At 36.4% G+C, this 26,202-nt stretch overlaps 1 protein-coding gene across 1 annotated transcript in view; it reads right to left on the bottom strand.

The window, feature by feature from the left end:
* LOC124410041 (adenylate cyclase type 6) overlaps window positions 1-16,761 on the bottom strand; it is a 77,367-nt gene extending 60,606 nt beyond the window's left edge. Inside the window, exons 1-3 of the mRNA XM_046888155.1 lie at window positions 16,609-16,761; window positions 5,147-5,434; window positions 3,927-4,085 (exon numbers count right to left, since the gene is read on the bottom strand). Coding sequence (XP_046744111.1) covers window positions 3,927-4,085; window positions 5,147-5,434; window positions 16,609-16,689 — 528 coding nt within the window. The 5' untranslated portion in view covers window positions 16,690-16,761. The remainder of the gene's footprint in view (window positions 1-3,926; window positions 4,086-5,146; window positions 5,435-16,608) is intronic.
* Window positions 16,762-26,202: the final 9,441 nt, after the last annotated feature.

Below are 26,202 nucleotides of genomic sequence, written 5' to 3'. Positions count from 1 at the left end.
AATTTCGGGTCATGTATGAAATTGGTTAAACCAACGGAAGACGATGAGAGAGTGCTGCGGACGTTCGCGTGCATACAGAAGCTGAATATCTCCAGTTAGCCAATTTCCGGAGGGAAACGAGACCGGTTTTATAACAGTCATGAGCACGTGACTGAATGACTCGGCTGATCTCTGAGGCGCTCGAGGCTTCTTTAATTAAACGAGTATCTCGAGGAGTCCTCGTTGGAATTACAATTACCTCAGGCTTCAGGATAATATGGTAAAAAGAGGAATTTAATTCGATTCGCAGTATAACCGGATACGGAAAATCGAAAAGTCTTAACGCCCTGACGCAGTTCCGAAATTAAAAGTAAACAGAATTCTGTTGATCAGTAATATTCGGGAGTAGAAAGTTTTGCAAAAATTTCGTCACCTCGGTGATTTTTCTCCTCCCCAAATTTTTCTCGCCTTTCTTTCTCGACCGACAAAATTTTCATACCCAAGTCCACACCCACTGATATCATGAGACACGAATACGTAATTCGACCCCCCGAGTTTTAAAAATGTTACACCCGAAGAGTTTTCAGGACTTTTCCAAGTGTATCAAATGCGGGCTAAAATTAGTCGTTCAAGCGGCTTTTTTTGCACTTGGAATTACATTACGTACCCGTATCTCGAGTACTTGCTTGTCTTACTACCAAATCAGGACTCTTTGAATTCTTTTCGCAAGCTTTTACCTCCGGGGGAGTTTAAAAGTGCGTTTTCCTCAACGAAATCGGTAAACTTTTTCACGGAAAAAGGGGGAAAAGAAAGTCCCGCAGAACTAGTGTTTGAGAAACTCTTCCTTCGACGGTCTTCACTTCTTCGTATAAGAAAAACCAGGGATAGTAATTGGTGACATTTGGTAGTTCGAAAAGTTTGAAATAATTTCACCGAAAAACGATTGCATAATTAAAAAAAAAAAAAAAAAAACTGCAGAATCGTCGAACCGAAAATATTACGAACGATGAGTGAAATTTTGCTAGGACTTGTGTAATATACTGTACGGCATCGGTCGATAGTAACACAGTTTGTCTATCGCTCTTTCCACATACATATATATGTATATATAAAATACAGAGGATATAAAATTCGATTTTATCGAAACAACTGATAAGAAGCCGGCGGATTTGTATGAAAAAGTTGCCTTATCTCGAATACTCGTTAGCCAAGTACAACACTCGATACCGAATCCCCATGGAAACGGGTAATAATACCAGCCGGCTTTCTGTACACACCATGAGCTGCCCATGGGCATGGAAAAAGTGCAGCGCGTCACCCACGAGGTAATAAATCGGAAATGTCGATTCCCTGAATTGTAAGCAAATTCCGGAAACCGAGTTAGAAATTGAATCAGTATATTGCACGGAAAAGAGACAAAAAAAAAAGGAAAGTTTGAAAAACTTGCAAAACCTGTGACGTTAAAAATATTTCTATTCAAAAGTGACTTCGATCGGATAACGACCGATTAATTAATTATAGACATTTATGAGCGCGACGATGGTAAAATTTTTTTTCTTTCTCATCTGATTTTCCATCTTTCTGACCCTCCGTTTTTCCACCACGTTTCTGGTTGAACGGGAACGAAAAGGAAGTCCTTGTGCCAACCATCGAGGTGACGGGAGTGGAATGGAAACCATTTCGAACACCCAGTCGAACCCTCTGAACTTGCAGGTGAAAGTGTGTTACAGGTGCTGTGTGTGGGTGAATTTTTCATTTCCATCGTAAGAAGAAGCCTCTCCCGTGCCTTTCCCATAAAGATGACATTATCCTCGGGGTGATTTAACTCCACGCATTTCGAATCGACCACATTGAACCCGCGTCACGTTTAAATTCAGTCCCAGTCAGTCAGTCAGTCAGTCAGTCAGTTAAGAAGTCAGAAAGTCTGTCAGTTGAATACGGAAAAGGAATACAGAAATGCTTCTTAATCCTCATCTCGTATATAGTGCGGTACTCCATGAAAAAGTAAATTTCAATAGAAGTTCATCTCCTTCTTTAATTTATGAAATTTTCTTCTCCCTCCTTCGAGCTAAGATTATACTTATTACCACATACTTGAGGCGTGCATAAGGGATGAATGAAAGCGACTTGATATTTCTGGGGAAAACTTGACGAGTCAGTGATTTTCCACCACCGTAGAAGAGGGGTTCTTGTATTGATATAAATGATTCCATCCCCTCCGTGCATCCTTCGAGCGAACTTTTGCCATGAAAATTATTTATCGAAACTAACATTTTATTTAACGAAGTTTTTTCTTCTTCTTCTTCTTCTTTTTCTTCGTTTTTTCATTCCTTCAGCAATGCGCCATTCTCTTGAGTATTGCCAAGATTTCATCGAAATTTCATGATCTTGTAGTTTAGAAGCGAAATGATTGTTCAAATACCACAAAAACCAAAAACAAAAAATTTTCCAAGCTCGGATACGTTATGCAAGAGATATTTTCCGACCAAAATCGAGGTAAAAACTTTTCGGCGGAGGCTGCGTAACGCGTTTGACGAAAAAGTTGACGAAGGAAGATTTACAAACGTCGATTGGGGGAACGGATGGTAAACAGGGTGAGTTATTCGAAGACAGTTAAATGTCGAACTGATCAATCCACCCCTTTCCAATTCGCCAAACTTCCAAGTACCTACAAGGATCGAGAGACTATTCCAAACATATAAGTTACAGAGTATCGGAGAACAGACGAGTAATTAATTACATCCACCTCTGTTCGCCGGTTATATTGACGTCAGCTAAGCAATTCCCCTGAATCAGCTACAAACCCTCGAACACCCAATTAAACAAGGATATAAAACTTGCGCGGAATCGAAAAAAACTCCCTCGAGGGGTTTTCGGTCAGGTTGAAAAAGGGTGAACAAACAAAAACGAAAGTGACAAAACAGAGCTTCAAACAATGTCACCGAAGTTAATCTAGTCTTCATATTCAATTACGAAATTTCTTCGCGATGGTAGAAAAAAATGTTTAAACACTGAATTTGAATTGCAGAATGGTAGCTCGGTTTTTTAATTACGTCATAAAAATTTGACTATTTTATGAATTTTTTCACCGAAAAATTCTTGTCTGATTATAACGAGCAGTAGCTGATTTTATTTGTAAATAAATTTTTCTTGGATAGTCGAAGTTAAATCTGTGATTAACAATAAGGAATTGTTTGTTGAATAACAAGTTTAACATTTGTCATTTATTACGATTTTATATATATCGGATTTTTCGCTTTCTTGCCGACTAACGAACTCAAGAAAGAAATTGTCTCAAACTATTTGTAGAGAATTCATTTGCGAATAAAATAAATTAATTATCAATAGAATCCAACAAAATATAAGAATTTTTCGGTTAAAAATTTTTGAAATTAATGGTGAAACACGTGGTTAATAACAATTAAGATATTTAAAATTGAAATTTAGCGATGAAACGTTTTTATCTGGATCATAGAGACTTTCGTAAATCAGTTTCATCGATCGAAAATCGAAAAAATCATATCAACGACACCAACGAATATCCTAAGCATTATACAATAAATCTCCACGCCAAACTGAGAAAATATATTATTTATCGTTAACAAACGCATATTTAGTAATTATAATCAAATTTCAGTTGAAAGCGAAATAATGATGGATAAAAATAAGTTAGATAGTTACCACAAATCATAATTGGCTGAATTAAAATTCCATGATAATAATAAGGAAACATTTATTTCGCTAAATAGCTAGATATATTCGTTTGTTGTAACAATAAATAAACTCTTTTCTCAGTCAATGCGGTACAGTAGGTCTGGGAATTTTCGGCGGTAGTTGAACTGAGTAATTTTTATAGTACGAAAGAAAATTGTCAAGGTGCTGCAGCTGCTGGTCACCGCAAGTAAAATGCACTACAGAGTGTTTCATATTGAAATCGAGTGTCTGACCTGGAGGTTCCTGAATCGATGCGAGGCACACAGAGCGCTGAGAAAACGACTGAAGCCACATCGAGGCCTTCTTCGTGTCATCCCGGCGTTGACAGCCGCCTCCATAATCGCGTCTCTGTCACTCGAAAGCCCAACTCCGACTTCCGATCCTCGTCCAACCTGCAAAAGATGAAGATTTTGCATTAATCGCAGTAGTGGTTGTATCATGATTGAGTGAACATTGGACACTCGGTTTTGAACCGAAACCAACTACGTCACTAGTCGATGGCCAATTAGACGGCCGGCTATCGGCGTTTCGTGTGCCGCCATTTCCGGTCCCATTTAGAGACCTGGAGGATCGTTAGAGGTTCGACAATTGTTGATGTTGTTGTACGACGATCGGCCAACTTAATGAAAAGTGAGAATATTTGTCATTTCTGGAAGTGAAAAAAATTCACAAACAGCGAACAAAAACATTTTTTAAAAAGATAATAGAGGTAGTGAAAAACTGTTACTTGGTACCTTGTAACAATTAATCATTCAAAATCTGCCAGCGTGAAAAAAGGGATCATGAAAATAACGTCGAACGTTGAATTTTCACCATTGTCACTCGCATGACGTGATTTGGTGTGTCTCATACCAGCTTCCAGAGAGAGAGAGAGAGCGAGAGAGATAAATGTATTGCTGGCGATCGTTCCAACGTTTCAAGCTGTCGTCAGATATGATTGATAACCACCGGATGAAAAGAATGTAGGAAGTAAAAAAAAAAGAAAAAGGAAGAATCATAACCACGAAAAATGTACAATGCGGAGTAAATCTTTCCGACCAGCGACGAGCACTGGTCATAATAATTAATTTTCAACTGTCCAAAAACGTGAGGGTAAACTCTGCAAAGCAAATTAGTGATTGGAGATATTAGCCAGACTCCCCATTGACTTGAAACCCAAAAAATCATCCAGCATCGGACGTATCATTAAGATATAAACAAGCTTATAAACCGGGTTACAAATTGTGTCCAACAGCATGAAATCGTCGTCCATCACCGATATTGAAAAATGTGAAAGGACTTCCGATAACCACCTTTTAGGTATTTGGAAGTTCATCGATTGCGGCAACGCTGAGATGAAAAGAGTATCCCTCGGATGAATCATCAATTCTGGAACGATGTTCGGCTCTACTTTCATGGGCATGATCGAAAAAACGACATGCATCGACCTGTGATTTCCTAAATAACAACTCACCGTGACGATGGAAGGCCTTGGTGCTCCAGTGAAGTGTTCTATGACCTCCCAATTGGACTTCCGCACCGGAGTGTGAGGCGTCCTTGGTGTGTTTGGCGAGTGTGGCTGAGAGCCGGGTGTTCCTGGTCTCGACTGTTGAGGAGGGTCGAGAAGCAGCTCGATGGCTGGTTTGGAACCATCGGACATGGCGCCGTGCGTCACGTGCTGCCGAAGGCTGGTCCATCTCCTCGTGGTCTTGGAACCACCTCCTCCGGTCCTTCCGTGTCCAACGGAGCCCTGAAGCTCGCCCTGAAATGCAAATTAACATTTCGTGTAGATATACGAATTCGCCACGTTTTCTACGGACTCGAGCCACGCGAGAATATCCCTAATTTTGATCTGCCCGCGTGATATACTCGAGCAATGAATTTGTTATACACAACTCGAATATCGCGATTATGGTCATTAAGCAAAAAAGGCGGAGGTGCTTTTCGCCAATCTACCTTCTTTGGTCACCTTGGTACCAGGTTGTGGCCGTATTTATTACCCCTAAGCCGAGGTTATGGTCACACATTGTATAAACAAGAAAGCGTACCCGTTATGTGGAGTACCTACTAAAAATTTATGCAGTCCAGACCTTTCTCAGAATCAGATTCTAGTTCTGAATCGAGTAAACGAAGCGATTCAAAGTCTAGATCATAAATAAATGCACAATTTTTTAAAGGTGACCACAAATGGTACTTTTTCCTTAAGAGTGCTCTTCTCTGTTTGATTCAACTGCAGGTCAAGAGGGGGGAAAAAGTGTGAATAGAACCACAGTTCGTTTATTCAACCAATCCTGATGTAAACGTAGACCAAGCAGGTGTTGGAGGTTGGTCAACGGATTGCAGTTGAAAAAGTTGTGATACAGATTAATCGGTTTTTCCACCCCTGACCGAAGGCTTCGACGGTGTTATTTACTTTCGATTACATCGCAGGCGAGTGAACGCTAGAGTGTAAAATCCGAAAGCACAACCCTTTGACTCTCGACTGAATGACGTTCGTCGTTCGTTCGGTCGAGTAGCTTTTGTGGGTGTTATACTTGTTCAGGAATCATGAATGCGCCGTCGGTATAGTTCGGTGTGGAGAATCACGCCTTGTATCATAAATCCAGGCAACTTTTGTGAATAGTTGAAAGACTGGTACTTGCGTAGCGAGTAGGCTGAATAAGAGCTCCCTGGAACCGCGGGAGTTTTATAGTTCAGTCTTTCAAGACTTGATATTACGTTATAGCTTCACGCTTGACTCGAGATCGGTTAAATATTCCGCGACACATGCCGTTTCACAGGAGCTGGCAGACGTGACTATAGCACAAGTGGCTTGAACGTATATTCTCCAAGACGCGTAAACTTACTTCTGCGAATCGATATAATATCTAACGGATAAACTCACTGCCAAGGAAGGTATCCCAGGTCGATCTCTCCGATTTTATTTCTTTTGTAACCCGTTATAGTAGACTAAAAACAAAGTGACACGTATTTTTTTTTATCCACCATCAAACAATTTAAGGGGGTGAAACCAACCTCCAAAGCAAGTCATGTCAAGGGGTGATTTGGCAGGTTTGTTTTTCTAATTGAGAAGGTAACATTTTTCATTTCTCGTTATGAGAAAACTTTCCCACTTAGATTGGTTAAAAAATATTACCTTCTTGTGGGTGAAACTGTCAAAAATCACCTCTTGACACGCCTTACTTTTGCGTATGGTTTCACCCCTTTAAATTGTTTATTGGCAGATAACAAAAAAACGTGTCGCTTAGTTTTTAGTCGACTATAACATTCCGCAAAAGAAATCAAATATCGGTAATATCGTCCTGAGACACCATCTTTGCGAGTCTGATATGATCCGTGTAGTATCGGTTGTTAAACCAGCATTCACATTAAAGAATAATGCGGCATATTTCAGAACGTTTAACAATGTAACAGTGGTCGGTTTTTCATCGTCCTTTTTGAGGATTAGTGACAGTGACAAGGGGCTTGGAGAACACAGGATCACACGTGTCGTCCTGGAATTTGGAATACCGCGGGAATTTCACCCGCTGTAAGTGCTTCGGTTTATCTCGAGAGTCTGGGGACAAGGATGGATACACGATTTGACGAAGCAGCGTCTGCTCGAGAGAGACAGAGACAGAGAGAAAGAGAGAGAGAGAGAGAGAGAGAGAGAGAGTGTCTCGAAAGCATTCCTAGGTGATGAAATCAACGCTGTTTCGGAAAGGTTCTCCTTGGATATGTCGGGCGTGGGTGTGCGGGAGCCCTGAGGGTTCTCGACGTGTCTGCATACGTTTATACATACAAGGTGTGTATACGACACAGTACCTACCTACAACCTGGAAGTAATATCGAGTAATGTATCACAGCGGAGAAGGCTTTTAGTTGAATTCCGTACCCCGCTAGGTTGCCTTCTTGTATTTTCTGCCAGGGTGGAATGGCAGTACGAAACATCCACTGTAGTGGTTATGCAAGATGCGATACGGATCAGGGTCGGTGTTTCGGAGAAGTTGATGGCAGGTCGTAAAGTGAAAGGAACTATCGGATGACTTTGCGTTAAAACTGTGAAAATAGTAGATTCGTAGAATTTGTGCCATTTCTTTATTTATACGTCAAACGAAAATTCATTGAAATGTTGTTCTTCAGAATTGAGTATAAATTGGGACTGTTAACCCCTTTTCCGCCTTTGAGACACGTGAATTCAGACATTTGGAGATACATACGTCAACGTCGAAATCGACCACGGCAACCCTTAAGGGGAGCATGAGCCAAGACTAGGGTAGCTGGAAGAGAAGTCTTATTCCATGGGGTCCGAGGGCCCCATGGAGCCACTTGGCTGTGGTGGGAATGGCGCCTTTTAAGGTGCTTATAAAGAAAAGTTGTACACCTCGAAAACGCAGGGAAGCAAAACTCCTATACCGCTCAAGCGATCAGAGTGAAACTTGGGCAATTAATGCCTTATTTTGGCAAAAAGTGGAGCGTATTTTCACTTTTTCAAAATTTTGAAAAAAAATTTACAGATTGGTAACCACCCACAGAAATTGGCCAAATTTTCACAGTTGCACTGAATGGATCGACCTATCCGGTATGATGCCACTCGGCGGTGATGAAACACACATTTTGAGCCCAGTCTCATGAGATTTGATAGTGAAATGACGAAATGGCAGCTGATCTGGTTTTCGATTACGAGGAACACCGAATTCTCATTTTGGCGACATTTGTTACCGACATTACGCACATGCCGGTAATGCATGCGTGTAATGTCGGTAAAAAATTACCGACATGCATGAAAAGTCGGCGCCCGTTGTCTGATGTTCTGATTGTTCTAACTTATTCTATTTATTTAGAAACAGTTTCCAGTTGAAATTTTTTTCCCTTGCCATCGGATATGTGCGTGTATCGGTCTTAACCTTACGTTTGACGAACGTTGGATTGAATTCCCGTGACAGCAGCTGATGTCTGACTGGAACTTTTTCAACGGTTCCTTTTTCCGAACCCAAATTCGATATCGCATGGATATCGTAATCCGATTTTTCTTTCCTTCTAATAATTGCGTTATTTTTTCTTCCTTTCTTTTTGCTCGGCAATTTTTCATCACTGGAAACCTACCCCTTCGAGTTTGTATAAAATGACGTGACACTTTTCGAATTTCTTTTTTTTTTACTTTTTTTTAAAGTGAAATTCAACGATTTCTTCCAGAAATTTTTAGGAATGATAATTGGTCGAGAGGAAAAATAGGTTTTTTTTTGTGGGAAAAATGTGAAGGCTGCCGGTGATTTTATACCGTAAATACCACAGAGCTTTGCATGATATCGTGATGAAAACGAATAAAATACTTTCAATGAAATTCGCGCAAGTTGCCGTGAGATTGCAGTAAATTTTCACCCCACGTAAGTTACACTCGCGTCAAAGATAATAACTTACGTAAGGAAGCAGTCGCTCGGAATGTCCTTTCCTACAGCTATAAATAGAATCGGGTTGCTTTGCTCACCCTCGGTGCAGTCTTGCAGAGTTTAGGGTCTCGGGCCTCGGCCCAAGCGGAATAGTTTATTAGCAAATATAACGCACACGAGCCGAGCGAAAATTAGCCCAAAATAACCAAGACAATTTGACATTTTTTTATTTTTCTCTCGAAGATATTCTGACACTCGAGCATTATACACCGAGAAAAAGATTTGCTCGTAATGACTGATATTTGGTCCTTGCAACGAAACTTCAAGATTAATGTACATCCGATCAAACATTATTTTCATACAAACATAAAGTTTAGTTGATTTTATAGAGCGCAGAAAACAAAATGTCTGAGGCATGTAAAAGAAAAAGTTTTGTACCACAACCCCGTAGATTCTGTTGCGATTGCGAAATTAGATTTGAACAGTGAAATTATTTTGTAAGGATTGAAAATTGATTGTTCGATTGTTGTAACTGAGAAAACTATCGTTTGATTGTAATTTTTGCTACATGAATTAAGCGCCACATCGAACAATGAGGAAGAAATATGCCATTGTGAATTGACATGGCTGATTCAATGGTATTCGACCACGAATGGTTCAGTTGTGCTGATTATACTAGACAGATGCTTCGAGTCCCTTCCAATTACTGCTCATCTTACTTCTCTTGCGAGAGATGATTTTTAACGCGTTACAGAAAGTATTTTGCCACTTTAACATAAAATTTTCTGGATTTTCCACGCAACATATTATTTAATAGCGGTAATCAATTAGCAGCGCTCATGATTTCCTAAATTTTGCTAACCTTTATCCACCGAATAGATTAAGAGAATTGTATGAAGAGATAAAGATGAATCTACCAGAGGATATTCAATATTTTGATTATACTACGAAAAAAGTAATAATTCATTAAATTTACAAAATTGAAATCGAGATTTCGTGTTTATAAGTATACTTTGTCGAATTAATTTTTTTTTCTTGCATTTTTGAAACAATTGTTTCGTTAATTTTTGTATCCATAACTGTGAATATTGTGTACCCACGAGAAGAAAATTTTCTACGAAATGCGTCGACAGGCTAATTAAAAAAAAAGAACAGAACGTTTTCTCTGAGAGTAAAAACGACAAATAAATTTCACGAAATAATGCATGAAAGAAATGCTACAGAATTATTTTGCATCGTGTCGTATAAAAATATAACCGATCTGTAAAGAGAAAGTGAATTATATCAGCGTAAGGATTTCGATTTGAACTCAAGCACTGTGTGGCATAAACGACACGTTTTTGAATTTCCTTGACAATGTAAATTGAAATTCCATCTTTCTTCCGAATACACGTCGGTACTGCAGTGTCGTATGAATCTGCATGTTACGTCACACATGCATATTACGAAGATAGCAAAACGGAGCTGACAGGATGTAATCCTGCCTGACAATGACAACGAAAGCTCTTCTCACTTCTCGCAAGATTCGACTAACATGTTTCATTCTCTGCACGTACCTAACCTAACTACCTATCTACCTACTTACAGCTGTGCTCGGTGAATGCATTTTTCTACAACGGCGTCTCTCTTCCATTCACCGATGACTTTAACAAGCGATTTTTGTTACGCAAAGGCGAAGCTCCGCGGCGTAATCTTTCTACACGTACAAAAGACCTAGATCCAGAAAAGATCCTGGTTTCCCCTTTCAAATCGGGTACATCAAGACGTCACGTTATCAGGGAAGCTGGGCGGATATTTCGCCCTCTTATTCTCAAAATCCCTTCAATCTCGCCTCGCTGCGGCTTTTAAGGCCATGTAGTTCTCCTACCTTTACCGACCGAGCAAGCTCACCCTCTTTCTTCCAATATTGGATAAACAAACGAACGGAATGGGTGAAAATTTCGAAAGTGCATCGCTCTTTTGCTGTGGAATTCAGGAGAGTTATTCATATCTCGAGAGTCGTTAGAAAATGTATGATTTCTGATCGTGAGAGCTTCTTTTATTTAAGAAATTATTGTAGCTCTTAGTTTTCGTCCAGCGAACTCAATATCGGATAAAAACCGACTCACGATGGCTCGTTTTATTTGTAACACGTGTCAAGAAAATAAACATTTTTTGGACGATTTTCGGGATATTGATGTGACTTTCCTGAATTCCGCTACAAAAGAACGATATATCGTCAAAATTTTGGAAAAAGGGTGAGTTTGCTCGGTCGGTAAAGGTAGGAGTATTGCATGACCTTAAGTTACGGCTGACTGTAATATAGGGTTGCAAAAAATCGTCGTTTTAACCGATGCGAAAATTCTTTAATTAAGAAGAAAAAAATTGCTGGTTTAGAAACGATATTATACAATAAGAAAACAAATTTTCCTCAATACTCAACGGGGTTTTAGAATTCACTGCGAAATTAGATTCTACATTGGAGAAAATTCGATACCTTTCGACGTATACGAAAGGAAAGTTAAAAAAAGGAAGAACAAAGCTCTAGGAAAAATTTAAGATATTTAATAAAAAACAAACAAACAGCGGGAGGAGAATTTCAGAGTAAAGGAAAACAGGGGTTGGAACAAAAGGAAAGAGGGAAAGGAGATTGGAATCGAAGTGCCGAGGGCGCTTACAGTTCTCGTATTGCGTCGCGTTATCTCATGCATTTCTAATCGCCTTGAAGCTGTGTTTGCGAACGCCTAAGACAATACCGCGAATCTTGTACCGCGTGTCTGACTAAATACGGACTTTCACTACTTGCGAGAGAGCCGAGAAAAGCGGATACCGAGGATAGACGGAAAAAGTGAAAGCACGTGAAATCTGAAGGGGTGTAATTGGGGCGGCGATGAAGTTCTGAATGTGAAAAGTCCCGGAGGCGCCTAATTCTGAATAAGCTTGTGTCGAAGCCCGATGTAAATAAATCAAACTTTGACAAAATAACAGAATTTCGGTTGTCAAGATTTTGAAAAATCAATTTTCGATTGAGTAAAATTCAGAAAATTAAAACACATTCACACAGGCTAGATCACTCAAGAGAGTGGGTGTAAAAAATCAGAAGAACGGAAAATCAGGATGACATGAATTCCGAACTTAAAAATATGGAAAATCCAAAATAAAGAAAATGACGAAACTGAAAATCTTCAATCATTCGGAATTTCGATTATTCAGATTTTTTAATTTTCTCTTTTGAGAGACTGAACAGAATTCACACTTACTTTGTGTATTCACTCGCGCAAATTGACGCCTTTTCCAAAATATTCGCCTACAGAAATTTTTAGTTATGCCTTGCAGTATAAAAAATACATTTCTCCAGAGCTATTTCCATTGTTCATCGTTAATACAAAAATATTTTTCTTGGTAGAAAAAGAAAATTAGTTCTGTTACTGTAATTAGAAAATCTAATACGTTTTACTATTTTTTTTTTGTTCATAGATACTTGCATTATACATATATATGTATATAAGCAAAAAATTAAAGTTGCACAGAATTTACAGAAAATTTGGTATTGATGACTATAATTTAACTAAATGTTACACTTACTTGTACTAATTTTTTTTTCTGATCTCGATAATATTTAAACTGTTATCATAACGATACCAAATACATTAGAATTTTCTATGAATTCTGTAACGAATGAAATTCTCCTCAGTGAATTATATCATGCATCGAAGTATATTTATTTAATCTCCCTAATGTTGAACCGAGAAACGCGGACTTTGTTACCCACGTCAGGTGGGATTTCCTAACTTCAAGTTATTAAAGTATCAAATCGAGTTGGCTGCTTCAAGAGAAGGCCTGAGAGTGAAAACGGATAAATTCAGGAGGGAAATATTTGCCTGAAAATCGATAAAAAAAAAAGCAAATTCAACACCGCCAATAAGTAGAAACGAAATCCACTGTCTCATTTCTAGTTATTGATTTATTTATTTTTTTCACAAACTTGATACACAATTTTGCGTTTCTCACTTCACAGAAGCCAATATATATAATCGATTTTCTGTTTAATTTAAATTAAAAGAAATATAGGCAAGAACGATTCAAGTGAATATCAAAAATTCCAGATCTGAGAAAGATATTGAAGATAAAAAATTTCCGACGATTTCCGCGATCATCATCGCGAATTTCCGCAAACGCAGCTGTGCTTGGATAAAAGAGTTATTATTTTTTAAGGAGCCAAAGTGCAGACTGCGATTTATGTAATATCAACGCAACTGTTATAAACTTTGCTTTCATCACGCACGTAATTATCTATAAATCACGCGTATAATACGTGCATTAACGTTATGCATATATACACAAAAAAAAAATTTTTTCTCATAAAAAAATATCATAACTACTTATGCAATAAACAAGCTTTGTATACAACTTTTTTTTTTCGTTTCCAAGCTTCCCCTTTCATCTATAAATAAAATAAAACAACCGTCGACTATCGTAAACACTTGCAACGCGTCTTTCAAATTTCATCCTCAAGTTACTGCTGCAGCTATGAAATTTCACGTCGCAGGTGATAAAGCGTGTGGAAAAGCAAACATTAAAAATCGTCCCGATGCTGTAAATGTTGTGTTAAAATTTTACTCGTGATGTAAACAATAATGTAGAAGGAAAAAACTATCTACTACTACTACTACTACTACTACGTACGTATAGTTTTGAAAAAGATAAATAGCGGTTATAATTAAATCGAGAAAATGATCGAAAAGGAATCAAAAGAATCGCTATCGTACATCGGTTTTTGAATAAAATTTTGAAAAAAGTTGTTCAATTCCCATTTCCAGTCTTAGGACTTTTATTATATTCACAAGTTTTTCATCCCATTTATTTTTCATCACGCGTTAAATTCCGCTCTCGCCAAAACGCTTGCGATACCTATTCGGTCGTAAAAAAAAATTGTTTGAAAAAAACTTCCCCTCCTTTATCTTTCTCTTTTCGGGAAACGTATAGCTCCGCAAGTGTTTATCAGGCTCGAACGGCTCAGGTGTATATATAATACATATACGTATAATACATCGAAAGTTGGGTAAATCCATCGACCCGCATAAATAAATAGCCTGGATCTGTGAAATTCCGTTGTGTATGGTTACGACCCATCGATCACACCGCCATAATATTTTATTTAAGTATAAGTTGTAACACGTGGCTGAGAGTAACATCATTTTCAATTCAATGATTTCTATTCTTTTTTCGCAGCTTTTGTGCAGTTCCATAAATTCAACGGGGTGGGATTGAAATTCCGAATTTGAAAATTTCTGAATACGCCTAATTCCCGATTATTTGATGGCGAAACTTGATGTTAATAAACAACAAAACTTTTGGAAAAAAGAAAGAAAGTTACGACAGAGGAAAAAATTGCGAAAAATAAAATTTCCATAGAGTAAAATTCTGTAAATTAAAAGCCTAGATTGCTCAACGAGCGGGTGTAAAAATTGAGAAAAACCGAAAATCAAAATGACCAGGATTACGAACGTAAAAAAAAATATCGAATATTGAAAACAAACAAAGATCAAAGTGGAGAAATTTCTAAAAACCAGAAATTAACGGAACTGAAAATCATCTGTCATTCGAAGTTACGTCTTATTTTCGGAACTTTGCCCTTACGGAACTTTGTTGAACGTCGGAAATTGGGACGATTCGAAACTCTGATATTTCTCCAAAGTTTGATTTCTTTACTTTAAGTTTCGGAAAGAAAAAGTTCGGGATTCTGGACTTTCGTAACCTTTCAAACTCGGAATTTCAATCCGGCCACCATTCCGGCCATCCTGGTTAAACCATATAACGATGGTTTATTGCCAGCCAACCGTAAACTCGCGCATGATTTATAGCATAATCGTGAATTACAATTACAACGATAATGCATCCGCATAATCACACCGGTTCAATTAACCCCGAATTACCTTATAATTCCGCACTCGAGTTTCACTCGAATGAGAATTTATACGTGAGGGAATAAATTTCCATGGAACGCCCCATACAAACGTCCACACGAGTAATGCCCGAGGCTTTCGTTTGTATTTGAAAGTCATCCGATTCACTCGACTGTATTTCGAGTTTGTATTCTTATGTTCGTTCGTCTGTTGATGGTAAATATTAGACTTTAGTTATTGATAAAAGTACGTAGCAAAAAAGATAAAACAAGAAAGACGTTATACGATTGAAATTTGCCAAATTGAAACAGTGTCTGGAGATTTCTTTTCGATACACGATAGTGATAACAACTCGAAGGTGCATCGACGTGTAAACGAAAGGATATTCCGAGCGAACAGCGTTTGCAAAATTTGCAAATTGATTATAGAGTAAAAGAAAACGAGGATGATTTTCTCTCGCCCCTTCCCCCCCTAAAGAAAAAAAAAAAAAATGGCTTCCAGAATTATCTCACTAATGACATTCTGTCTCTCTATTCTACTCACTCGACTATTCGAGCTTAACTATTGATTATTTCTCGACGCAAAGAGAGGAAAGAAAACGATAAGCCACCTCCTTGGGTACATATACACCGATGTATAAACGAAGGAAAGAACCGAGAGGAAATAAGGTGAGAAGTTCAGGTCAGAGCTGACTAAAGTTGCGGGAAGAAACTCGACGAGTCTTCCTTGTTGTGTTTTTTTTTTTTTTTTTTTTTTTTTTTTCTCCATTTAATTGTAAGTATGAATTCATTTTTCATAAATCGCACTGCGAAATAAGTCGCATAATTTCGTAGTATCGTTGAAACGACGACTCTTGTTTTTTTTTTGTTTAAATAAACAGAATAATCGTAAAAAGTTTGTTTTCGCATATAATTATATTCATCAACATATAATATAACGCTTCAATTTTATTTTATTTATTTAAATTCTCATTCTCTTACCAGAATGAATTACAACTCGAAATCCCGTTCACGCATTAACTTTTCTCTAAATGCTTTAATTAACTTTTACTTCGTGGGTCGGAAAATATATATATATATATATATATATATATATATATATATATATATATATGTATATAAATTATGTATAGGTTCTGCCTTGCGAAGAGCGATGAAATCCTTGGAGCGTTAATAACGCGTCGCAAGGAATCTTGAAATAGATTTTTCAATTCCTTTTTCTTCTTATTCTATTATTTTCTCATTAAAACCGAAGAGAAAATAATTATTCAATCATAGCGACGAATGCAGGGTACGAAGAAAAAAGTGATCGATTAGCTGCGTGTAACGTAATGGAAAAGAAAGAAAGACAAAAACAAAACAGAAAAAAAAAAGAAAAGAAAAGGACATCGTGTCGCCAAGCTTCATTTTTTATTTTTTTCTTCACCTTAATTAATCGCAATAATTATATATAATCTCCAAAGTAATTATATTCAATATTACGTACAAATTGGCTCGAATATTCGCTTAAAATCGTTTCGAAAGTTCTGTTCTGTTATAATTATAGATTAGATTCGAGATAAATTAAATCCGATAAGTTTCGAAATTATTTTACTGAAACACAAATGAATGAAGTTTTCATCAATTTTTCTCTGTTATATTCACCCGAGATTTGTATAAATAAAAAAAGAATCATCCTCTCACCTGATGGCTTCTTCGGCTGCCCCGAAGACTCAATCTCTTGGTCCATTCTCGCTTCGGAAAATCTGCTCCAACTTTATCCATCTTCAAATCCAACCCGCAGAAGCCGCCGCTGGCCTCTAAAATTCTCGTTCGCTACTCCATGGCGTTTTTTTTTTTTCTGTAAAAAACAATTTGTTTCAAAAATTTTTAACACCCATATCGAATTATTTTTTTTTTTTTCTGGGGAGATTTTTATTTTTGCAGTGAAAATTTCAGGTCGAGGGTGAAAAGTATGGAAAGATTAGAAAATTTAATGATTGCAATATCGAATTTTCAAAAACGCGAAATTTCATTATATAGAATTTTAAAAAATTTATGTATACCATAGTCGAATGTAATTTTATGTAAAGAAGAAAAAAGTATTCTGACTCCTTCCGGCTTTTCTGTATTTCGACTTTGAAAATTCACCATTGTGTGATCTGTGTGAGCTGTTTTCTGATATTTCTAAATTTTTGTCCCCCTCCCAAAATTACAAAACTGATCGATCTCCTCCGCCATTTTAATTTTAATTCGTCTTTTAATTTCATCTCCCCCCCTTCCCTCCCCTCCCCCTCGCCTAAGTAAATAAATCGGTGCCAATTACAGCGTATTACTTTCCATCTGACTCCGTTATTGTCAGTAAGGGTAGGAAAAATCCGAGCTGAGATTGCAGAAGCCCTAATTGATTCACTCCTCTCGTTACAAGAAAATAAGCTCCCCGTGCTCCCCTTCGTAACAACGCCTCACGGGTCAGAGGCTTTTCAAAAACACCTGTTGTTCGCCACGTGACAGGATCATCAACGAGCAGCTGAAAAAGACTTCGAGTTTCTACCTTATTTCTCTCATCGCTTACCCTCATATTAAATTTATCTATTTTCAAATTTGTCTTCTTTCTTTTCTCCTCGACACTTATTCAACATTCACTTAATTAACACACTTTCCACGCTTTAATCTTTTCCAGTAAAAAAAAAAAAAGAAGAAGAAGAAGAAGAAGAAGAAGAAGAGAGAAAAAAATTTGAAAAAAAACAAAAAGATACAGAAAATCACCACGCAAATGAAATCGAAAGCCTTTTGATTACGTGGTCTTACTTTTTGTTTCCTTTTTTTTTCTACTTTCAGGGCACGCTTTAATTTCCTCGTCACCCCATTAATTCGCCTCTATAATTCCCACTCTGTCATTTTGGCTTTACGCGAAACGCGGGGGTGCGCCACATAATGTGACATTCCGTGTCATTCACTCATGGCTTTCCATGTTATAGGTATGTATATACTATTATTATATAAGCTAGCAAAATATCGTTATACCGACGATTTCACGCGCGTTTAAACGTGGCAATTAATATTCGTTTGTTACGCTGTTGCGATGATTAATTTAAATAGAAAGAGAGAGAGAGAGAGAGAGAGAGAGAGAGAGAGAATACAACGTAAAACACGTGAGTCGTCTTCTAACGTTTCGCTTTGTGACATATGCGTAACATACTTATATTATGTATCGCAATATTGCGCGGAAATTTATTGTGCTAGTTAGCCTTAAATTATTTTTCCTAATTTTATTCGTTGTTTTTAAATGCATTTTTTCCAATAATTGAACGAACAAGAGGAAGAAAAAAAAAACATAAGAAGAAAAATTAGAAGACTAGCTACTGCGTTCGATTGACAATTTTTCTTTTTTTTTCTTCTTTTTTTTTTTCTGCCAATTCACACGAACTTTTGCATTATGTATCTTGAATTATACCAATATTTTATTAAAATGATAATTCGTCAAATGATAAAAAAATATGAAAAAATGTTCGGCGTGTTGGTTTTATTGTTACATCAACTTAACTATTCAGACGAAACATGTTTCATTATATAATTAGCGTTTGATTAATTACAAACTTCCTATTATACCTGGATTCCAATTATCCACGAATCGGATTACGATGATCCAACTCTCTTTCTATATATATATATGAGCGTTGAAATATTAGCTTAACGATGAATGCGATCGATTGAATCATCGTTAATCTCGTTACTTTTCAATGAAGTACAAGTAATATCAGCTAGATAAAAAATATTACCCATCGATGACGTCGTCTGTTCTTTATTTTATCATTATTATTATTATTTTTTTTGTTGTCATCTATTTTTCACTTCTTCTTGATTGATCATTTTTTTATTATATTCTATATATCTTTATTATAGATATTATATATGTATACCTACATGTATAAACATTGTCTCTATGGATTCGTATGCAAACAGTCGCACATCCCGAAAAAATTGTGTTTGCATTCTAATGACGCATAGATAATAATTTGGTATAATATATATATATATATATATACGATATACATACGTACATATATATATATATATATATATATATATACCTTCGTGATGTATATATTACATAAAAGAATGGAGATTAACTTTTCTCGCCTGATTTATTGTACCCAATGTAATTTATCATCCGTGCAACGTTGTAAAATAATTAAATTCGAAGCGAAATAATTAAATCGAAAGACCACGAAAAATTCTGAAATCTTTTCGTTAAATAATATAAATTGTTACAAAGGGTGAAATGACCTGTTTTACCCCCCTTTCAAATGATCCAGTTATCATCACAGATGAAAGAGAAGTAAAACTTTTTGTATCACAAAATGAATAAGGTTTCTGAGTTAACCAATATTATTGTAAAAACAGTCTCCTCTGGGACGTTAAACTGAAAACAATTATTCGCATTAAAAGCATTTTATCTCAACATTTTATTTTCGCCTTTGATCGATTAGATGACTTCAGATCACGAACGTTAAAATAAATTATAAATTTCGAGATAGAATTTTTTCAAAAATTTTCCAAACTTTATAACAAACCGAAGGACTTCTCACTTCCGTATCGTAATTACGATTAATTAATTATTACATCACGTAATGCTGACTTAGACAAGCCAGTCCTAATTATAAGTCATATTCGTGGTAAATGTTTATTCGCTTTTAGTTGCGTTTGTCTGACGTCTACACAACATCATCGTCGCTGGGCTCACCTCGAAATGTTGATATAAGGTACCCAACCCAGTCGTGCACGACGCATGATGTATTCACGTATACACGGTACACATAATAATAATAACAACAATAATAACAACAACAACAAAATCGGATGTGATCGAGTGACGCGTTGCAATTAATCAAGAAGGTAAATTCGAGTCGTTATCACTGACGTGATAGCGAAATGAAGGTGTTGTTACCAACAAGTTTCTCTCTCTCTCTCTCTCTCTCTCTCTCTTTTCTTTTCTTTTGTGCGGCTACAACTTTCCATTATTTTATTTCATTAAATTTTTTACTTACTGCACGAGAAATATGAATATTGAGTAATTAGTTTTATAACTTCGACCAGTAAACATTGATTGGTTTCAAGTGTGAGGTGTTTTTTTTTCCTTGTTTCTTCTTTTTCGATTAGCGGAAATCGCTCGTTCAAATAACTCGTTTTGGTTTATTTATCTTCGTATTATTCTTAGAATTAACTGTTTGATGATCGAGATTGTTAAAAGACAATTATTTGATTCTAAACTTCTTATTAACTGTAATTTAAACATTACGTGAAAGTTTGCAAAATTTTATAATTATTTCAAACGTTCCGATTTACCGAAAAAATTCAACTGCTTGATCACATTATTAGAAATTTCCTTTGCAAATTTCATTCACCGTAATATGATGGGAAAAAAAAACATAAATCCGGTGAAAGAATATGAGAATCTAAAACAGAAACCAGGTTTCGTGAAAACTGTATTATTAACGAAAATATCAGCAATTTATTCTCAAAAAAAAGCGGGGAAAAAAACAATTTTTCGCTAAAAGTTTCGCATTAAGTTTAATCTCTTGGTTTGACGTTTTTTTTTCACATATTAAGAAGGTGGGTGGTTACTTTTAAAAGACATTTTCAATTAGTCATGATTCAAGATTATTTTGGAGACTAAGACCGAAAAATAAAAAACAAAAAAGAAAAAGAAAGAAAGAAAGAGAAAACGGACAAAAAAAACAAGCTTTCACCGTAGACGTAAATGAAATTAATGGTCCTCGAGGGTTGAAAAATTAAACGGCGTTGCGGTTTTAGCACGATCATATATAACTATACGTGTTCACAGGAATTGGGGTGGTTTAAAATTTCAAAAGCACTTATTCGTTTCGCTGATCTTTTCAAGTTAACTTTTTAAGATAAGGACCCGTTTCGTTATACATAGTGAAATGAAATGAGACAATTACCGAAGATGTTGAATCAATTATTATTATTATTATTATTGTTTAAAAAAGTATTTCATTTTTAGATCATCAATTGTTTTGCGTTTTTTCTTTTTATTTTGGTCGTTTCGTTTCGTTTCTTGTACGCGCATATTGTTAATGCATGAAGAAAATGTATAATGTATAAAAACTTTGACGGTTATTGTTTACTCGTCGAAGAAAAGTTTTTCGACATGGTGGCATCTGCAAATTTCATCAGGCCGTTGCAGTAGCTCTCTGTGTCTTTTTTTTCCGCAGCTCCTTTTTTCCTCGGAATTTCAATGAGCAAAGCCTGCATGCACGGTTCGTTATATCGTTTCAGAGAGATTCAAGTTTGTGTAAAACTTTGGACATTATGCGGAAGGTGCAAATTAGAACAGCAGCGAAATTTCCGTATGCAAAAATTGCGGGCTAAAAAGCGGAGAGAAAGAAAAGTTGGAGGGATTAGAAAAGCTGTGCGAAAAAACGTCATTTTTGAAAATTCGTGCAGGTTTTTTTTTTCCCCCAAACAATCTAATAATGGTGCCTGTCAGTTCAGTTCGCAATTATTGTGTAATATAAACAAGTTCTGATTTCAATCTTGATCGTTTGAAATCGTGTTTCTTCTTCTTTGTGTTAGATTATAATTGTAACGAGTCAACCTTGAGCTTTGAGTGTCGGAATCGGTTTCCGGTTAATCAATCCATCGTCGAGACGGAGAAAAGGTGGGAAAATGAGAAATTTGATTGATAAATTACTTTCCCCATTCCTCGCGGCGATCGATCAACTAAGGAACCCGATAAATCATTACGGAGAAACGGAGATATCGATTGAAATGAGTTCAAAAATTTTTGAGACACTGCTTAACTATGATATTTCAAGGCAAGTTATTAGTTATTTTTAGCAAAATGAAATTTTGAATATGGAAAAATGGATCATTTTACTCAAAAAAAATCATGATTCACTGATTTTTTTATACTTTGAGCTAAAAATTGATTGAGTAACTCTCAACAAACGGATATTCTAGAAGAAAAAAAATATGAAGTTCCTGCGCGATGAATAAAATTGATTTAATTTATTGAGTAAAGTTGAATTTCCGGAAAACGAATGAATTAACGTTTGTACGATATTTTATTACTTATTTCGAATATTTTCCATATAAATTTTACGGTGAACATGCGGTGGGGTCATTTTGACCCCGGTGTTTAGCGTAAAGATCTATATTTCGAAATCTTAAGAGATCTTAAAAAATTTCACACCGTCTCCATGTTGTAATTGAAATACTTGAAATTTCCGATTCGCTTAGAAATTTCAAAGGAAAATAATTTCCCGTACAAACTTTTTGTTTTTCATACAATATTAACATAACGCTGCCGCCGTGTATTTTCCAAAAGTGCGATTATCAATATGCTATAAATATTTCATTGAACCTCATCGAAATCGACACCTGAATTTTTATTCCCATAAACCTCTAGTTTATAAAAAAAATGCTTCAACTACATACGTATAATGGAATAAAAAATGGAAAATTTAACTGAAGGTTTGATCATCAGCTAGTTTAAGTCTACGCCAGATTTCGATGGTGTTCAATCCCTCAAAATTTATAGGATTTACGTTTACTCCTCTCGGTGGGGTGGGGTGGAAAAAAATAACAATAACGATTATTGGTATTCAGAATTTTAAAACATGTTTGCGAGAGAACAGCGGGATTACAAATGTAACACGGTATAACGAAGAAGGAGAAAACAAGACACAAAAAGAAAAAAAAAGAAAGAAAAAAAACACACTCCGAGTAGGGGACCCCCATGCGATTCGGAGCTGATGATCATGGGGAATTGGGTCAGCGATAACAACGCTGTTATGTAACCGGACAAACAAGCGCATGCGGTCGAATAATCGTTGAAAACCAAGGAAAGGGAAGAGAATTTTGCCAAAAGAATTTAATCAACAGTTTAGAGAAAATAATATCGATACATTTGATTAATTTTATCACAACGTGATGTCTGTTAAGTATTTATCAAATCGTTACATTCTTCAGCTGCGAAAGGTTGTTTAAAAATGAGAGAAAAAAAAAGGATCTACTGAAATTATTAAACAGAAGCTCGGATATCGATGCTTCGTCTTGAATCGCTTCGAGGTGGTCAAAAGTGCTGCTGTACGATTAATCGATTCGATTAATTAGATAAAAGATCAGCTGAAATCGTCGATTAATCGAAGCTGCCGATTAATCGTTTAATCGCACAGCACTAGTTGAAAGTCTGGTAAAGTCGATTCGTTCGATTTCACTTTTTTACTGATTTTATTCGAAACATTATTAGCTCTAGAAATTCACTGAAACACTTTGTTTTCGTTACGTTGGCAGAGATAATTAATATATTAGATTTTGAAAAATTTTAGATCCATAAATTTACGCTCTTGTACGTCACGTGGATCTGTCCAGATCCTCTCTCCCTCTCTCTCTCTCTCTCTCTCTCTCTTTCGATCTCTTCGATGATTGGTTATTGATAAAATATTTTCCCTAAAATAGGATGAAGCCCACGCGTGTATATAACGTATGTACATGTAGATAGGTGGATGAAATGCTCAGCTGTGAAGCGCGTCGTTCACCGAAGCGTGCGAGTATTACCACCACTTTCCTCTCCTTTCCTCTCCTCTCCTCTCCTCTCCGTGAGGCAGCAGCTGCCGAAGGCTTGAATGAACTTTTACTCGCTCCTCGGGATTGAAAAACGATTCTGATCAAAGGTGCGGAGAGTTTGAAGCCTGTCGAACCGGAAGTACACTTCGCTAGTAAAAATTTTTTGTTTAAAAAAGATTCTAATTTTTTTTCTAAATTTTCATCTCTCCTTTTTCGCGATTCTTTGGTCCTAGTTAAATATCAATCGACAAAAGGGACGCGCATTAACTGTTGCAAAAGTGAAATTATAAATCGATTCGATCAGTCTTTGATTACAGATCGACGTACACTTTTTCAATCGATCTTAAATCGATCGTAATGAATTTACAGCTGATCGAACAAGTGCTAATTATTTTCGAAATTTGCTTTTCAAATTCGAAATGGAGCTGAAACGGATCAGTAGCTTGACTTACAATCAACCGAAAGTCAACTCGAATTCCCTCATCTTATCAAATCTTATGCCTCGTTCTTGCTATTAATCTTATATCTATATTCTGAAAGGATCTCGTTATGAGATCCAAATTCTCTCGGAGTATCGAAACATCCTTTCGAAGGGATTGTATACCCGATATAGCACTCTTCGAATTAATTCAATACATCAGCTGTAATTCGAACGATTTATGTTATATTATCGACTAGACGTTAATCATGTCAGCGCATGTATAAACAAAGATTAAGTTAGATCCGATATTTTTAAATGGTTTTGAAAAAATTAGACAATTTTTCAAAAGTTATTGACCAATTTCATTTCACAATTGTTATCTCTGGATCGTGCTGTCACGTAATTAATTTCTATTGCTGTTTAATAAATTTCCAAGTTTTACGGTTTTTTCCAATAGTTGTTGAGTGCGTGACTAAAAATTTTCGATGGGTCAAGTTTCGCCTGCCTTACGATTAGGTGCCCCGTAAGCTTTGAAACCCGAAACCCTCTTGGTGGAAGGTTAACTTGTCATTTGCGGTCCCGTAGAGCTCTGAACGCGTTTTCGGCGTCGTCGAATCAGTTCTGTGGATTTACGTCTGGAATATAAGAATTTACACGAATGACCGAAATACGTGTCTTTGCTCGGGTGTAATATAACACTCACAAAAACATCGACTAGGTATTATATTATATGCGTGTACTAGTGTAATAACCGCTTATAACCAATCCGTAATCCTGATCTCTGCAAGTTTCGTATCCCTTAATCTCTGCAGGCCCAATTAAAATGGCATTAAAGTCGTAATTTCGGTAAGTATAATTTAATTGATAGATTATCCTCACGAAAACTTATTCTCCCCACCCTCGTTCGTGTCGGGATAAAAATGATATGCTGATAAGCAAGTAATTCACTTTTTCTTTCCAATCATTTTTCCATACCTTCAGGTTTTTCACGCGTAAAATTAAAGTGTAAGCAGAATCAGCTCATATATATATAATCGTCGTGTCTTAACGATTTGCAAAATTAATCAATCGCAAATCCAGGAGATCGATGTACCTTCGAATATTTCACAAATAGTCGAATAGCTTGAAAAAAAGGGTAGCTAATGAAAAGTACAATCTTGGCGAATTTTTTATAAGAAAAGATTAAAAATCACGCACGTGGCACTTATCGTATTCGGTTCGTGAATGTATCTATGCCGCAAGGCCAGGGCAATCGGGTTATTTTCGTTTTTCGGGCAATAACAATATACATGTAACTTAATTAGACACACAACGACGTAAGCTCGAGCAGCACGTTTATCTGATAAGGCGCATATCTAATTCCTTATACAATCTCGTAAAAAAAATATTTGCTTTTCAAATTTTAATGCAGGCTCGGATCCAGCCCAATAAGATCATAATTATAGCCATAGTCTATTATATTCAACTCGGTATACCTTATACTAAACGAATGAACACGCCGCTGATTTTCTTCCTCTATTTCGCTCTCTCTCTCTCTCTCTCTCTCTCCGTTTATTGGTTTATAGTTTTCAGGCAAATAGAAATAGTGATAAGCTAACATAACAGAAACTGTGTCTAGCAACGAAGCGAATAAAAAGGCTTCCACATGTCTCAAATCATTTCTATAACAGCAATTATGAATGCCAATCATCATCAGCTGTCATTGATCATCAATTGATTCCCGAAGCTTTGATATAACCATGATAGATTCAATTTCTTAGATAGTTAAAAGAAAATTCTGTTCAAATAGTCACATGATCTTTGCGATAGCGGTTTGAATATCACTGAAATCGCAAGCAAAGCGTGGTACAAGTAATTATTCAATGTAAGGATTATATAATTGGCAATAAAAAATTTTCTACTTATTGGAACGTTCAATCTGTTCGTTCGATTCACTAGATTATTTCATATAAACAAGTCGTTAACGTCAATCTGTCGTTTTACGAACGTTAAATTGTCGCATTAGTGAAAAGGAAAATAAGGTACACCGTCAATTTTCTGATAACATTAACAAGACTGTCATTTTCCATCCAGAACCATACCTCATGTATTTGTCATAGAATAAGAGAAGTCAAGGACTCGAGAGAGAGTAAATCATAACAAGAAATTTCTCTCAACGTGCTCTGAGAGAGGGAAGGGGAGAAAAGTGGGAAGAAAAAGGAAACGAAGAAAAAAAAATATCCAGAAGGGGTTGAAGCCCCGCGTTCAGCGGCGGTGTGACGCAAATGCCTTACTTACCTCGT

Source organism: Diprion similis, chromosome 8 (genome assembly GCF_021155765.1).
Source record: "Diprion similis isolate iyDipSimi1 chromosome 8, iyDipSimi1.1, whole genome shotgun sequence".
In the NCBI taxonomy this organism is placed as follows: Eukaryota; Metazoa; Arthropoda; class Insecta; order Hymenoptera; family Diprionidae; genus Diprion; species Diprion similis.
The sequence above is the reverse complement of the archived record's forward strand: the minus strand, read 5'-3'. Positions and strand labels throughout refer to the sequence as shown.